General features: G+C 37.5%; 1 protein-coding gene across 1 annotated transcript in view; it reads right to left on the reverse strand.

The window, feature by feature from the left end:
* COL25A1 (collagen type XXV alpha 1 chain) overlaps positions 1-17542 on the reverse strand; it is a 421681-nt gene that overhangs the window by 203945 nt on the left and 200194 nt on the right. Inside the window, exon 3 of the mRNA XM_067568260.1 lies at positions 525-569. Within this exon, the coding sequence (XP_067424361.1) occupies positions 525-569 (45 nt within the window). The remainder of the gene's footprint in view (positions 1-524; positions 570-17542) is intronic.

The following is a 17542-nucleotide window of genomic DNA, read 5'->3' on the forward strand; positions in this document are numbered from 1 at the left end:
ATGACATGATCTGTTCCAAACTCAAAGGGCTTGATTTTACACTCGTATATACCATTGTAACCTTACTGACTCCAGTGGAGTTAAGCAGATTTGCAGAGATGTAAATGAGAGAAGATTCAGAGTGCTGAAATTATTTCACCATCACCAATAACCAATTTTATTATCAATGTCTTTTTATGTCAGAAATCGCAAAAACTATTGAAGGGTCTATAGACGCATCAAGCATTGTGAAGCACACCTACAATGTAATTACTATTTGAGACTGAAAACAATTTAGAAGGCCACAAGTTATATGCCAAGGATCACAAAACTTCTATCAGAATTATTTTTACAGATCTTTTCTTCCTGTAACTCATAGGCAACAAAGAGCAAAAATAAGGCATGCTAGCCACATCCCTCTGCCCCCAAGAAAAAATGCAAATCAAAATAAAGTAGCTGAGTTATCATCGATCTGGCTGAATAATAGATTCATTTGCACAAACCGGACAAAATACTGAGAAAAACATCCAAAAGTGAAAACTTACCGGTCTCTCCTCTTCTGCCCCGTTTACCTCGTTTCCCTGGAGGGCCTGAAAAAACAAAGTTTCTGGTATGTGATTTTGCAATTTAATATAGTTCTTCACATTTAAAATTCAATTTGTATTTAGAAAGAATAGTATTAAACCAACTCATAATGGACCACATTTTGGCCTGCTCCTAGTTGGCCGCATAGATATAAAGAACAGTAAGATTCAGATTCACAGATATTAAGACCAGAAGGGACAATTAGATCATCTAGCCTGACCTCCTGTATAGTACAGGCCATTACATTTTACCCCTTTACTCCTGTATTGAGCCCAATAACCTATGTTTGACTAAAGTTGGCTAAGAATAACTTCCAGAAAGGCATCCAATTTTGATGTGAGGACATCAAGAGATGGAGAAGCCACCACTTCCCTTGGTAGTTTGTTCCAATGGTTAATCACCCGTTCTGTCAGAATGCGTGCCTAATGTCTAATCTGAATTTGTCTGTTTTAAATTTCCAACCATTGGTTCTCATTATGTTTTCTCTGCTACATTAAAGAGCACTTTAGTACCCATTATTTTCTCCCCACAAGGGTATTCATTTAGACACTAATCAATTCATCTCTCAATCTTCTCTTTGGTAAAATAATCAGATTGAGCGCTTTAAGTCTCTCACTCTAAGCATTTTCTCTAGCTCTCACATCATTTTTTGTGGCTCTTTTCTGTACCCTCTCCAATTTTTCAACATCCTTTTAAAATGTGGCTATCTGAACGGAATACAGTTCATCTCCCCCTCACGTAACCCTGTGTGACCTTCACAGATTGCTGCTGCAGGTGCACCTGTTACTTCCCCTTGTGCAGGAGGGACAGGAGTGGATAGGTGAAGGCAGAAATTCCCAGTGTGGAGAGAAGGGTATATTGTTACTAGTCAGCAAGGGGAAGACATAGACAAGGATTTTCAAAGGAGCCTAAGGGAGTTAGGCACCCAGGGTGGGATTTTCAAAAGCACCTAAACCATATAGGATCTCAAGTCTCATCGACTACCAGTGGGGTCTTGTGTTCCTAAACACTTTGCGACCTTTTAAAAATCTCCCCTTTCCCACTGAAATTCAGCGGGAGTTGGCTCTTAGGCTCCTTTGAAAATCCCACCCATAATTTCTTCCCAGAACTCATCTAGCTTTAGTGTAGGAATCTATAGCCCCTAATTCTAGGCTACATTTAAGGGGACAATCTAGCCAAATGTAAAATCAATTGCAAACCATTAGGCTGATCTGGCAGTCCTCACACATAAAACTTCCATTGACTTCAATGGACATAACATTAAACTAGTAGTGCAAGTATCCAGGCATTTGCTAGGTACACAGTGGTGCTTTTTGTCAAGGTCAAATCTTGCCCTTAGATACTATATAGATAACTGAAAACAAATGGTCTGGTGATTAAAGAGAAGACCAGGCATCAGGAGGTCAAGGTTCCATTCCCAGTTCTGCCAAGGACTTTCTGTGTGATTTTGTCAAGTCATTTAGACCAAAATTGTCAAACGCTGGTGGCTACCGTTAGACAGTTCTGTATTTAAGCACCTAAATTACAGGGAACTGAATTTTCAGAGCACTTGTAGTGCCACTGATTTCAAAGGGAAGTGGAGATTCTGAGAACCTCTGGAAAAATCGAACCTCCTTTGAGGGCCTGATCCTACACCACTGAAGGGAGTGGAAGTTTTGCCACTGAATTCCAATGGAGCAAGATTGCATCCTAGGAGCCTAAATATGTATTTAAGTCCCTGATTTTAAATGCCCAAGTTTAAAATGTTGTCCTTTACCTCTCTGTGCACCAGTTTCTTCATCTGCATAATGACAATACTGATGAGGGTAATATCTGCCTGCTTCAAGACATACTGTGAGGCTTAATGAATAAATGCTTGTAAAGCACTTTGAAATATTTGGACTGAAGGTGCTATAGGTGTGCAAAGTTTTATTATTCATATGTGTGTAAGTCCCATGGACTTTGATTAAACACCAGAAATCAAATTCTATGCAACTATAGATGGCAGCATCAGAAAAAGAAGATTCCAATTTTTACTTCAATCAAGCCATTGGAAGAAGGAGGACCAGTTTTTAAGACAATAAATAATTGATTTGCCATAAAGTAATATTTTCCTTGCAAGCCCTCCACACATGAAACTGCCAATTAATGCCAACAGGAGCTCACTACATGGGAACACTGAAAACATTCTTCTCAGACAGAGAAAGGGCAATATGTGTTTGAAAGATAAAATTATTTGGCTTAGACAAAACAAATGCTCTATTAGAGTGTTGTACAGTCTCTCCCGCAACACTACTTTTCATGTTGTATCTACTTTCATTATACGCAACTTTATTTTCAGAGGGACAACTTGGACATAAATTTCCTCCTATTTGAAACTTGGCATACAAGCTTAGAAAGGCAGAGAATTGTCTTGTGAAACTTAGAGAATATGGGCCTCATTCACTGTCACTCCAGTTTTCATGCCAGTGTATCTTCATTGAAATCAATGAAGTTTCACTGGTGTCAAACTAACGTAATGCATTAGGAAATCAGATCCTGTCAGTATAAAGGTGTTTTTTTTTTTTTAAATTTTATTTGTAAATATGAGTAAAAGCATCAGGATTTGGTCTCCAGGTTCTACCTTTCCTTCCTCTATTATGCAGTTTTTAAATCAGTCCTTCCTTGGGCAAACTTCCACTGATGTGAGAATTTGTCCAAGTAAAACCTTAGTACAATCTGGGACCTGACGTTTGCAAAGTTTTCCAATGAGCCCTGGCCATGTTTTGCACAAACAGCCTCCCTATCTATGGATGCTAAGGAGGGATTTATGGTTTTAACTTGAAATGGTGTAAAATTGTAGTTCCAGCTGAGATTTACTTTGAGATTTTGGGTTCAAACCTGAGAACTCAAAGTGACACTCTGAGGGAATGAACAAAAAATAAAAGAGTTTCTTAAATGGAAGTTTTGCATAGCTATATTCTGTTCCCATATGTAACTCGCATTTATAGAATCAAGACCCAATGTTGAACACCTTGCACATCCAAAATTTCCACTGACTTATTGGCTGGATGTAGGATCAGGCAGATACATCACAGCAATAGAAGAATAGGCCCAGCAATATAACCCTTAAAGAGAAAGTAATCTATTTGAATGTTTCTTCTAGCATCAAATGCAGATCACAGCTATGCTGATACTGTGAGATCACTGGATGAAAATGTAGATAAGTGCTAATCACTGGATACATTCTAATTGTTATTGTAGCTCCACAGTCATAACACCACTGAAGTCTATGGAATTACTCTGCATTTATGCCAGTATAAAAGAGATCAGAGGATGGCCCCTGACCTTTACTCCCCAAGCCAGCCCCATTTAGTTGGAGGAACTGCTGTTGAGTGACATGAGGCACTTCTCCTTCCTAATTAAACCTTCAGGAACTTTTGTCCAATCCTGCTTTGCGACGATGGTGGCCTTTAAATTGATCCTTGAGATGTAGGAATGTAAAACTGTGAAATAATTGGCAGATCCTTCAGACTTTCACTGGAATGTTGAGCACCACCAGTTAATTTTAAGACAATGCAACAGATTTTCATTTATACAATTTGCTGTGATATACAGTACAGTCTATAAAGCAAATGTACTGTACTTTCTAGCCTTGGACAGAATCCCTGTAGAATATGATCAGCAGATTCTGTGCTGAGTTATATTTCACCCATACAGAGTACTTAAACAAGACTTGTTTGTTTTAAATGTCTTTTTCAATTTTCAAGTCTCTAAAAAGAAAGAGACTTTAATCTCAATGGGATAAACTGGTTTAATGAAGATTAATGATGCCAAATGATAGGTAGTAAGGAAAACCAGTTTACAGGAGCTAAATTCAAGAGCTGCCAACATACCGTTCTACAAGGTTTCTAGATTTACCTACAGGTTAGGAGTGCAAGTGAAACAATGGAAAAATCAGCTCTTGTTCCTTTTTTTCCTTTGTTTCACTTTAGAGATATTTTAAATAATTTCATCCTCAAAGAGATTATTTAGGAGTCCAATTCCTGGAAATCTTAAATTTAATTAAAAGATTAACAAAAAGACAGGGTTTTTTTGCCATTAAACTTTAACAAATGAATGCTATTTTTATTCTTCATTTACATATAAAGTTTTGACAAATCGTTGTGGTGATAATTATTGATTTTCCATCTTTTATCAAAAACCTAATAGCTAAGTAATTACCTATCTTAGTATTTGTTTTCTAATAATAGAAACCAAACTGGTAATTATAATTTAGAATTATTTCTTGAAATTCCACAAACCTTAGTTGTCTCCAGGTTATTCCTTCTATGAATTTGGCGCTAGGTATTACTTTCTGAAAAAGCTTAGATTAAAAATAAAAAATCTAGAAGAAATCAAATGTAGAAATGCTGTGTTTCAGATAGACAATATCTTTAGACTTAGTACATTAATGCTGATGTGTAGAGCCCTGCGCAGATACAAAATTTGTATCGCATCCAATCCATAGTCCGCAACAATGGTCCATGTATATAAAGCAGATATCTGCAGTTTTGCAAGGCTCTAGATATAAAATATTGGTTCCACATCCATCTTCGATCCGCAAAAAATGGTCCTCAGATGTAAAGCGGATATCCGCAAATTTGCAGGGCTCTACTGATGTGTGGTTTCTAAGGTAGTTAATGAAGTAGTGAAGGAGTTACAAATTAACTTGTTCCACAGTGTTCAATGAATTAAGCACAAAACTCCTCTCATTGGTAAGTAGTGGAGTTGTCAAAAGAATGGATGTGTTAAAAATGGGCAAATCATCATTGAGGACATAGGTCAAGTCAAAACTCGTATTGAAAATCTCTGGGAAATAACTTTTAAAAAAATCATAAGGTATGACTGACATGTCTTCTCTTCTTATTAATCTAGTAAGATGTCTCATCCACCATTTCATAAATTCAGAAACCCCCAATTATAGTGCTCACAACCAGGAATGACTAGCACTTTTTGTCAAGTGACATTTGTCGTCCTCTGGCTCATGGGCTCTCAACCTAGAGGAGTTGCACAAAGGTATCAGCGGGGTCTGAATCATTCTGCTCTTTCCATATTGCTAAACAGAAGAAGGTTCTCAGCTAGATCTTAGATGAGATGGGATCCTCATATGGTAAAGGTTGAGAACCACTGCTCTTGTTCTGAAATGTGTTATAATTACTCCTTTAGACTTTCCATATAGTTACATTTTCTTGAAAACTCGTGCACCAACTATATTTGAAGACAACAGGTTGTAGTGAAGCAAATTGTTATGAATGATTTCAACTATGGGCAGTTAGTTTAGATATAAACATCAAGATGACAAAACATCTTTAAAAAATCCGTGGGTCAGAGTTAAGGTTACGTTGTAATATACTATGCATTTTTTTGTATGTGCTAAGAATAAAGGGCCAGATTCTTTGGTCCAGCCATGCTACCCTCAGCTCCGGAAAAGCCACCTTTGCAGCCCCTGATCCTGGGGCTGTCTGGCTACTGAGCCAGTCCTCAGAGTAAAGAAGAGCAGTGCATTATTGCAGCTGATCTACTTTATGACTTTCTTCCTATGTATAGAGGACTTAAGGATCCCTAAGGAGTCATTTGAGCAACCAGGGACCAGGAGGGAGAGTGACATAGGAGCCATTATGCTATCCTTACATTACAGAAGGATTACTCTATGCAGTTAAACTGGTTTTAAGATGCTGAAAAATCATGAAGCAGCCTTAAGAGACCAGAGAATCTGGCTCAATGTGTTTATATTTATTATTTGTCCAGGATAAGATTTATGATGCCCCTAACTATTCATTTCCTTGCTTTTAAGTGCTTGCATTTCGCAAACGATGTGATACATAAGTACACTGTTGTCATTTATCAACCTTGACTGTTTTTTTAAACAAAGACTTTTGGTTTTGGAATGATATGCATTTTTCAAATTGTATGCAATGGGAATAAATCCCATGCCTTTTAAATTTTTATTTATTCTTGTATTTTCCAGCTCCTAGGTTTGACTCTTTAAAAAAGAGTCTCAATAAACCAGGAATTGTATGCTGCTGTTGTTCTCAACAGTGGTGTTTTATGAATTAAGTACTTTATGAATTATACTAATTTATGAATTATGGCCTACTTCTTGGAAACTGTTAAATACCACAAAACAGCTCATTGTGTCAGTTCATTGACTAATGAGGTCTGATGTGACACAGTTGTTATTTCTATCAGTCTTGTTTCCTAAAAAGTGTTTCATTATTAGATTCCCCCCCCCCCCCCCATGATTCTGGAGACAATTTATCATTAAAGAGATGTGTACCATGTATAGTGAGAGATTATTTAGATTTTCCATAGCTTATGAAAAGGAAGAAATAATTTTTAAAACATGGGTTACCCCTGAGGCTTACAAAAATAAAATTAAAAAAAGAAAAGAAAAGGCTGTTCTGATCTAAATTTTTTTTAAATATAACATTATTCTAATCTCAACATTTTATTCTGCAAAACTCAAACCAAGTGAATATTCCTAATAGTATGTTCTAATTTAATTTTTCAGAAGCTGAAAAAGAATCAGTGTTGTGCATGTGAGAGAATAGGGAGAAGGAGCTGGGACTTAATGAAAATTGGGACTCTTCATCCACATTTTAAAACAAGAGATCAGTCTTCTGGGGGAAATAAAGCCCACAGTTCATGGACTTTTGAACTGATATTGTGCCAAAAGTATGAATGGCCCTCTCCAAAACAAATCACTGCAGGACTATCTACCTAGAAGGAAGCACAATGTTATTCTTGGGATATTTTGGGAGGGAGGGGGGGTTATAGAAGGAAAAATGTAGATGTTAATGTTGAAAATGCACATGTATGTAGTACTTGGGAACTAGGGGCCAGACCCACAGCTGGTGTAAATTGGTGATGCCTCATGGAGTTACACTGCTTTACACCAGTTGAGAATCTGGCAGCCACAGGCACTTTGCAATCTTCCTGTAAACCTGCTTTGGCAGTGCAACTCACTCTCGACCTTTTAGGGAATAATCCTATCTTGGCAAAGCATTATATTAAATGACCTAACAGCCCAAATTTGTTGGGGTGAGAGGGAGGAGGGAAATCAGCAGCTGTGGCCTATCAGCAAAATATGTATATTCATGCATGCAACTGTAAATAAATTATTACACACACAAATGTAGTTATGTCACTGCCTGACTTATTTTTTATGTATGGCCACTGGCATCTACTCTTTAAAATGTAAGCTGATCTGTCTTTTCCATCTATAAAGTCTATGGTTCTATTACCCACCTCTGTCAGCAACCACCAGTCATGCCAAGCTGTTTTGTCATTTGGTCAAACAGGACCCAGAACGTACATGAGACCTATTTTTAGACTTGAATACAGAACTCCACAGGTTAATGGCTCATGAACTAATACAGTGTACCACTGAAGAAAGACGGACAGTTATGCACAAGACTCCATTCACAACTTCACTGACACACAAGCCCTTACTCGTTTCTCTCTCCACATAAGAACATAATTCCCGTTAACTTCAGTGGGAATTTCATGCTGACACCAAAAGAAAAATACATACCCAAGCATTTAAAAATGTAAATATTGCAATTTGAATTTTACTGCATCATGTTAATCCACCTGTTATTAGCCATGAAAGATAATGGGTCCAACTATTGTGTTAGTTATATGAATATAAATCCAGAGTAAGTTTCCTGAAATCAGTGGAGTTGTTCCGGATTCTCAGTGGTGTAACAGAATACAACTTGGATAAAGTTGTTAAAATTGTGCAAGCAAACACCCCCAAATCATTCTGTTTCATCCACAAAAGAGCAATCTATCTGACCCTATCCGTCTAAGCTTCATATCGCTTCAGTAAATAAAAATTACCATGCAATCAGAACTGACGTCTATCTAGTATAATATATCCACATAAATGTTCAATTCCTTTGCAAATCTTGCTTGGTCTCAGCAATTTCTTGCAACAAGAAGTTCCACAGTCTGAGGCCTTGTCTACACTAGCACTTATTCTGGCAAAACTTTTATCACTCAGGGGTATGAAAAAACACACCCCTGCGCAACGTAAGTAAGTGTTGCCAGCATAAGCACTTGTGTGTATAGTGCTATATTGGCAGGAGAGCATCTCCCACCAATATAGCTACCGCCGCTCATTCAGGTGGTTTTATTATGTTGGTGGGAAAGCTCTCGCCCGTCAACATAACGTGGCTACACAAGCATTCTTACAGAGGCACAACTGTACCAGTACAGCTGTGCCACTGTAAGTTTTAAGTGTAGACTAGCCCTAAATATATGTGTGGAAAAGTACGTTCCTCCATCAGTTTTGAATTTGCCACTTTTCCAGTTCATTGAATGTCCCCTTTTTTCTTGTGTTATGAGATAGGAAGGACAGAAGCTCCAACTCTACTTCCTTTTAGTATTAATTATTTTATATAATTTTTATTGTATCCCCTCTTATTTGTCTCCTTTCTAAGGTACATAATCACAGTATTTTCAATCTTTCTTCATCTGAGAGATTTTTTTCATAGCAGGCCCCTAGTCACTCTCATTGCCTTTCTCTGAACCTGCTTTAATTCTGAAACATCCTTTTTGAGGTGGGGTGACTAGTTGCAGAGAACATTCTATATGAAGCTGTACCAGTGATTTAAAGAGACATTATAATATTTTCTGTATTATTCTCCATCCCATTTCTTACATATCTAACATCTTGTTTGTTTTTGACCACAGCTGCATATTTAACAGAAGTCATCTATGAGCTGTCCACAATCACACCCAGGTCTCTTTCCTGAATATCTGAGCACCTACCAAATCATGACGTGTACACGTAAGGCATATATATATATTCTCCTCCCTCTAGTCAGCAGGATATGGCTATGTGTGCACAGCAGGTTGTTGCTGATGTGATTTTATTTTAGAAAGGCTAAGCAACATAGCAGCAATGTTCAGAAAACCTATTAGCATCCTCCATTGCTTAAGGGAATAGTGGAACAGTGTTGGGGTGGAGTGAAAAGATCTGTGGAGTCTATCATCTTTTAGTTTGAATAAACAATTTGCATTTGAGTGATGGTTTTTAAAATAACATGGTTGTAATATCCAGATTCAAGACCAGGTTTATAGAATAAACAAGGAAGAATTCACCCCAGAAAACAATCCTTCTCACGTTTTATAATAAACTCAGTGCATGCTGGGGGCAGGAATTTGTGGTTTAGTCCGCACTTTACTGATTGTATCTGCACTGTATAGGTATTAATAAAGCTCTGTCTATGTACCTCACTGTCATGCTTTGGCTCTTTGATTTAAAAGTGTTTCATGTAGCCTGGGGCACAGCCGTAGTCAGTTCTAACATACAGTGTGATGTGGAGGAGCACAATTAATGAACATACAACACTGCACGCACACATGGTCATCTTTGCAAATACAGAAATAGCTATCGTCACCTGGCTGACAAATACTGCTGAGGGACAGCTGAAGTAGGCAAGCAGAGCCACTCAATACTAGTAAGGCATGAAAACCTTCTCATAGTTTCAATTTGCCATTCCATTGTATTCTTACCATGCCATGCTTATAGTTTTCCTTATGATATAAAAAGCATACGATATATGGAGAAAACAATAACAATTTCATTTAACCTTTTTGAATACGTATTTAATTTAGATGCACCCGTGATAAGATGTTAGGGCCAAATTCTGCCCTTAAGTTCAATGGAAACTGTGCCCAGAGAATACGGATAGATTATAGTCCTTTGTGAGGACTTGCAAGTATGCTGAACATGTTTAATACATTTCAATTGGTGTTTAACATATTATGAGTGATCTAGAGAAATGAACACAGGGCTAGGAATCAGGAATTCTGAACTTCAATCCTGGCTCTGCTTTTGATTTACTAAGTGGCTTTGGACAAATCACTTCATATTCCTGTGTCAAAGTTTTCTCATCAGGGACACAAAGTTATAATAATGACGTATCCACAGGAACAGCGCTTAAAGCATGCAAAATTTGAAATAAGGAGTCTGTAGTGGTCACCGTAAAATATCAATTTTAATGAAGTTAATACATAGTAGTGTCCGGGATACATAACAGTATAGGACAATATTGCAATATCTTAGGTACCACTGTAGATAAATGTTGACATTTTAGTGCCAACCAATGTCTTATCCTATTGGTGTAAGCTGTTGAGGGCAGGCATTGTCACTGTAACATGTTTTTATGGTGCCTAACACAAAGGGTCTAACCTGGTTGCAGTCTTCATATAGTACTGCAATATAAATGTTAAATTACACATAAAAACTACATTAAAAGAACATTAATGTTGCAAAGTCAAGCACTCAAAAGTTAGGAAATGCCAGAATTAAAGCAACTCCCTCCAAGCCCCTGGTACCAATCTACTGCCTTTACTGCCGCCCCCAAGGGGTCCAGCTCTTTTCCCCTTCCCATTTGAATCAGGTTGCTTCCTCCTCCTTGCCACCTAAGTGTTGACAGTGGAGTCACTGAGAGCACAGGAGAGACATGCTCCTGTTCCCAGAACCAGAGAGGCAGAACAACAGCTGGGAGCAGCTATTACAGAGAAAATACTACTCAGCTCCAGCAGTCCTGAGATGCAACTTGCCCTGTCACTCTGGAGGGATGGGGTATGCACATTCTGTTCCCACATGGGAACTGCAAGCCAGTGGAGCATGATCAGTGTAGATGGAATACTCACAGAATTTAGTGGCCAAACTATAACAAGCTCCTAATGAGCATATAAAAACTGTAATTTTTCAAAGGCTTATAACTTGGCCAAATGTGTTTTTTCAAGGGAACAGCAAAAAAGACATCCCTGACTGACAAAAGGCCACTCCCTGCCAAATTTTAAGCCTTTGCTCCAAAGTATAGAAGCACCAGAACTTCTCAATGAAATGAGTGTATGTTTTTTTTTTTTTAAATGGGCAAAATAACGTATTTTTCCCTAATCTAATTCTTGGAAATGAAAGTATTATTTTTGCTGAAGCTTCTTTTTAAAAAAAGACGATGACAACGACTGAGGCAAATACCTGGCATGAAAAATCTCATCCCAAAAGGTAAAAGTTTGGCAAATTTAGAAGCAATTGAAAACAGGGTCTTATAATGGAAGTGTCAGACAACCTTAACTATATACATCACTACATATCATAGGTGGCATTACAATAATAGGCAATGTTACCCTCATTCATGGCACTGGAAGTAAAAAGGAACAGGAGCAAACAGTGCCTTAAGTGTGGGGTTTCCAAAAGTGCTCAGCATATGGTTGGAAGTTTTATGACTGACTTCAGAGTTAAGCCAACACTAGTGTTTCTGAAAATCCCACCATAAAAATTTATTAAAAGACATAATTTAATGTACCACTAAGTGCTTTTAAAACAGAAAGTAATGCTCCTATTTCAGTTTTTCATGCTACTATTCCAGTAGATCCAAAAACAGATTCATCTCCAGAAAATTGTGTTAGTCTCTATCAGAACTTCCCCCAAACTAGCAATATCCCATGTTGAACACACACACACTTCCATTAAATCAGAAAGCATTTTTAGCACTGAATTAGACTTCACTATTGTGATGATAGCAAAATATATTACACTTTATATTGTAATTTGGAGTATTAAGGTTGCTATTATGCTACATAAATGCAAGATATAATTTAATTCACTTTTATGCCAGGCTTTTAAAATACACAAAGGCTGACAAAATATTTGTTTACAAGATGTAACTGTGCTTTTAAATCCTGTCTTTTGGATACAGCAAATTTAGTTTCTACTATCTCTTGTCAACCTGTAGTCATTTAATTTTGTCAGTTTTCTGAACCAACAGAACTTTCCCCCATTGTCTTGCTTTTATTGGCAGAGCAAGTTTGAGGGGCTAAAAAACACTGAAGAAAAAATGTCGCTAAGATGATCTTGAGTAATGCTACTGCAATCTTCAGCAGGAAATATTCATGTTTATGTGCTGTGCTTTTTGTCTAGCAATTTCTTCCTTCAAGGGCAGTGAGTAGCATTATCTCTATTCCTGGTTTTTTGACCACATGAGAACAATATGCTCATTTAAAGTAATAAAACACAAAGACGACAAATATTTAATATCCTTCTCCTAAGCAATGTCCATTTACATCGTGGAGTCCAGGTGTCTCTTTTCCCACATATTTGATCTGCATGCTTAACTTTTAGGCCAAGATTGACAAGACTTTTGTGATTATGATGACAGATTAAAGTGTTCATTGAACATAGAGGACTTTCATTTCACTTGTGACAGTAGTGCCCCGAGTGACAATGAAATACAATACGATAAGATTAAAGGCGGCACATAAATCGGGCACACTGATACTGCAGTAATCTTGGTCTAACCCACACACTGATTGTCCATTTAAACATAATACTCTACTCTGAGCTGAGCATATTCTTTTCAAAGTCTTGTTCACTGTCCCTTCTCATTTCTAACATAATAAATATATCATTTGACAAGGAGCTTAGTGACAGCTGCAGAAGTTAGTTCTAATTACAAAAAATAATCAGTGACTTTGAAACTTTTAATAATCCTCTAATGCCATAACAGTGCTGAACGAACATGCACATTTGTTGTAAGACACAAATAGCAAAAAAGTAATAACATTGTCTTGTGCCATTTGTTTGTCACAAACGGCACAGTTGTTTCACTGATATTCTATGGCAGTGGCACTGATGCTCCGTTATCTACAAACAGAAAAAACAAATACATAAATAGGTTTTAAAATGTCTCTTTTGGATGAACACAGAGTGGGTACAACAACAGGAGTCCAAAAACAATAAATAGGAAGTAATTTACTCGTGATAGCTTACATCTTGCAGCCCCTGCTGGCCTACTGCAGCAGTAATGACTTTGGGCTCCTAAGTAGATACTTGTTCATAACTTTGCTAGACACTAAAAATCAAGAACCAAATAGAGACACTGGATTTATGGTTTATTACAACAATCTGTAACCCACTCTTCCTTCCTGCTTTCCCTGCTCCAGCCCCCCATGACAGGAGAGGTTAACGAGCCACTTCATCTTGAATTGTCCCTTGAAATATATGTTAACTACTTATTCTAAACAATCTGTTCTACCTTGTATTTAATTTAGCTGAAACTTGAGTACCTTTCCCACACCTGAAGATCTTTGTGTAAATTTGAAAGTCTGTCTCTCTCACCAACAGAAGTTCGTACAATAAAAGATATCACCTTATTACCTCAAACCACGTTGTCTCTCTAAGATCCTGGGATCAACACAGCTACAACACCACCACATACTTGCTCATCCTGGCAGATAGAGGTAAAATGCTTTAATTACATACAAAATAACATATTACTCACTCTGAGCCAAACTCTGCTGCTTAGGCTCATTGACTTCAGCAAGAGATTTGCTTAGATACAGACTGCACTGTAAATGCTCAACGAAAGTGCTACCCCTATCATCCACAGCAAAATCCTGCTGTTTAGGCATTCTCCTGAGATTTTTCTGATGAAATCCAATCAGTCTGCCTTTAGCTCAGGGAAGATGATGTACGGTGCAGATGCTGGTGCACTGGATAGTCACAGCAACATTTTTGTGTATGCTGGGAAAGGCAGGACATTAATTATTCTAACTATAGATGCCGCTAACCTAACGTAAGGTGACTCTAAAGAAAACTACCACAGGTTGGGCTCAGTATGAGACCTCAGAGTTAAAGAATGAACATTTTATTGAATATCTACATTTGTTTTTGGCCAGCAAAAGTCATTATGATTTTCAAGTGATTCTAAACAATGTTCAAAAAACAAACAAAATCCCAATAAAAATGTCATGCTTGAATGCAGGACATGTACTACACAATATTCAAAAGTCAGCAAAGCGGGATGGATGCTTTCAGCTGCTTCTCTATGACCAGCTGTACCTTCAGTAGCTTGGAAACCATCCACTGAGTGACTCCTGACAGACAATTATAACTCCATGTTAAATTAAAGAACTTAATCCACTCTATTACTGCCTTTTCACAGGTGAAACCTGTGCGCTTTTCTTTTATCAAGGTCCTCCTCATAACATAATAAAGACTCCAAAAAGCCAATTACTGTTCATATTATTTTTTCTATATACATCATTCTTTCCTCTCACTATAGGCCCAGATTTGCTAATAAGTAGCAAAACCCAGCCATTAAAGTGATCTATCCTTTTAGACAGCCAGACACAGAAAAAGGTAAAACTAGAGTCTAGCGCAAACACGCACGCGCGCACACTCGCACACACTCGCTTTCTACTTTAAAGCCAGTTCCTTACTCAGTTTTTGGTTAATAGGAGTTTTGTTGAGTACAATCTGAATAAAATCTGAATGAGTACCTCAATATATACTTCATATATACACACCTTTGAGAAAGTAGTTTAACAGATTTTATTTTTCCAATTATACTTAGAATAAGTGTAACATAGTATATATTTCATACACTGGTTAATTAAAGTTCATAATGAATAATCAAAGATAAAGATTTACACAGGGATATATGTAAAACTGAAATAATTCACTTTTGATAGAGATATAGCCCAAGCAAACAATGTACAAAATGTAGCTGAACAAAATTTCTTTCCCCTACATTACAACCTGGTATAGTATATGTTTTAAAACCTAGTGCAAAGTCATTCAGCGTTTAAAATAAAGTTATTGTGATAAGCCACTAAATAGCTACAGTATTTTACTCATCTACCAATCATTCCCAAGCAAAAAACCAAAAACAATGGGATTACTAGTACACACACATTAGTTTTCTATTCAGCTGGAGAGCTCTCAGTTGTGTCCATGTCTAACAGTGCATCTGAGATGGAGCCAAATATGAAGAGGACAGAGGCTGTGGATCTAGTAGACAGAGCACTGAGCTGGCCATCAGGAGACCTGGGTTCTGCCACTGGCTTGTTGGGTAACATTGAGCAAGTCACTTAACCTCGCTGTGCCTCAGATTCCCCCCTGTAAAATGGAGGTACCGACCTCCTCCATAAGGGCTTTGAGATATACTGATGAAAAGCATTATATAGCAGCTGGGTGTTATTAAATGATACTGCTCATTGCACCCTTTGTATGTAGCTTTGCGGCTGCACTGTGAATGAGTCCACTGGCCATGCCTTTCTGGAACGCCCACATTCCCCCTGGTGAGCTGGGGAGACCCATCACAGAGACAGCTGCAAAACATAAGGGTACTGAATCTATTGTATATGGTTTCTGCTACTTTCCTCCCACTTTAACCAATATGCAGTGATAATCTCTTTATAAATCCTGTATGCCTATGTAGGATCCCCATGTTATGGCCCATCATTCCCAATGCATCCTCAATAAAATACTTGACTGGTATTGCCTCTACAAGCAGCTTGATAACCTAGGGTTAGGGATTCTCTCTAATTTGCCAACATTTTTGCCATGGTGAATTTCACAGAACTATAGACAGCATTTTAAAGACAAAAAGACACGTCCTAACTGTCCAATTATTAAAAACTGTCTCTGCCTGAAACAATATTTGGACTCTTCTATGTAACTGGAGGTTTCACCACAATTCAGAGTGACATCACTGAAACAATGGCACTAAAAGGGAAAAAGCTCAGGAGTGTATTGTAATCAATTCCTTTCTTTTACACTATCGGCCAGATTTTCAAAAGTGTGCAGCATATTGGGTGCGGCGCTCTTTTGAAAATTTGGCATTCAGAGTCACAATGAGAGTTGCTGGGTGCTGAATACTTGAAAATCTGTCTCTTCCTTATTTAAAGGAGAGCTGAACTCTTTTGAAAATGTCCCCAAATGGGTGCTGATGAGCACCTGAAAATCCGTGTCAATGTGGAACATAACAAGGACCGTGAGTGGAATAAACCACTTCTCTCATTGTCAGATAAGCTGGTGAGTACAACTTATTAGTGCTTAAGCAGAATGGGATGTTGAAAGGTATTAGGCTTAATTCTAAATGGTTCTCTAGAGCTAATAAATGTATATAGTAGGGCACTTACATCCCTTGAAAGTTGAATTTACAGGCAGTTAGATTCATAATGAAGTGACAATGTTCAAGTGCTTAATTTCCCTTGTGGTACATAGGAAGTTATATTCATAACTGCCATTAACATTAACCACTAATAAAAATGTCTTATTTTTAAATCTTAAACTAAGCTTTAAAGGTAGCACTCTGTCTCTGGATCAAAAAAGTAAAAAACTAAAGCTAAGAAATCAAGCCATTTTTCTTATACCAGTGCTACAACACAATCTTAGTAGGGGCCACAATACTGTTGGACATATTCCGTGTTCTGTTAATGAAAGGCGTTGAGGTCTTAAAAATCAATAACGTGTTTAGCAGGTAATCATGGCAAAGACACAAAAACTGGTTATATGAACTCAAACGTTCCTGGTAAAATATTGCCTTGGCAACAAAATTTGGAACAACTTTGAGCTTGCTTATCAAACTACTTGTCAAGCCAACTGAAAGGGTATTAGAATGGATGAAATAAAAGCATAGAGTTGTTTCTCAGTGTCAGTCATGGACAAGCATGTTAAGAGCTGCCAATGTTCCTAGATGATAATACAAGGTCATAACCATCAACTCATGAACACAAGAGTCAAATGTCTTTTCTGGATTCAGAACAATACCAATCCTAATTAAAGGAATACTAAAGTAATCAGTCAAAACCTATCTAACTTCAGAGGATACTGCAAAACCACCTGTTGTTTTGGTCTTGCCACCATAAGCAACAATAAGAAAATGATAACATACACACTGATGCTTACACACACACACACACACACACAAAAGCAAACAAAGCATTCTGTAACCTGCCAAATCCTTCTATGGCTAACTCTATGAAAATCTACGTTATTGTATTTAGCACTTAGACACTATGATGGAGAGCTTTTAACAGATAAGATACCGACAATGGCATTAAATCCTACCTATGTTACTATAGAGTTTGGAGCTTTAACAATAGTACAGATACCATTTTAAATAAGGGAAGAGTTTTTACTGTTGTAATTCCAGTCAATGTACATCTCTCA

Source organism: Emydura macquarii, unplaced genomic scaffold (genome assembly GCF_026122565.2).
Source record: "Emydura macquarii macquarii isolate MOO-44397 ecotype Brisbane River unplaced genomic scaffold, CSIRO-AGI_Emac_v2 contig_2863, whole genome shotgun sequence".
Taxonomy (NCBI): Eukaryota; Metazoa; Chordata; order Testudines; family Chelidae; genus Emydura; species Emydura macquarii.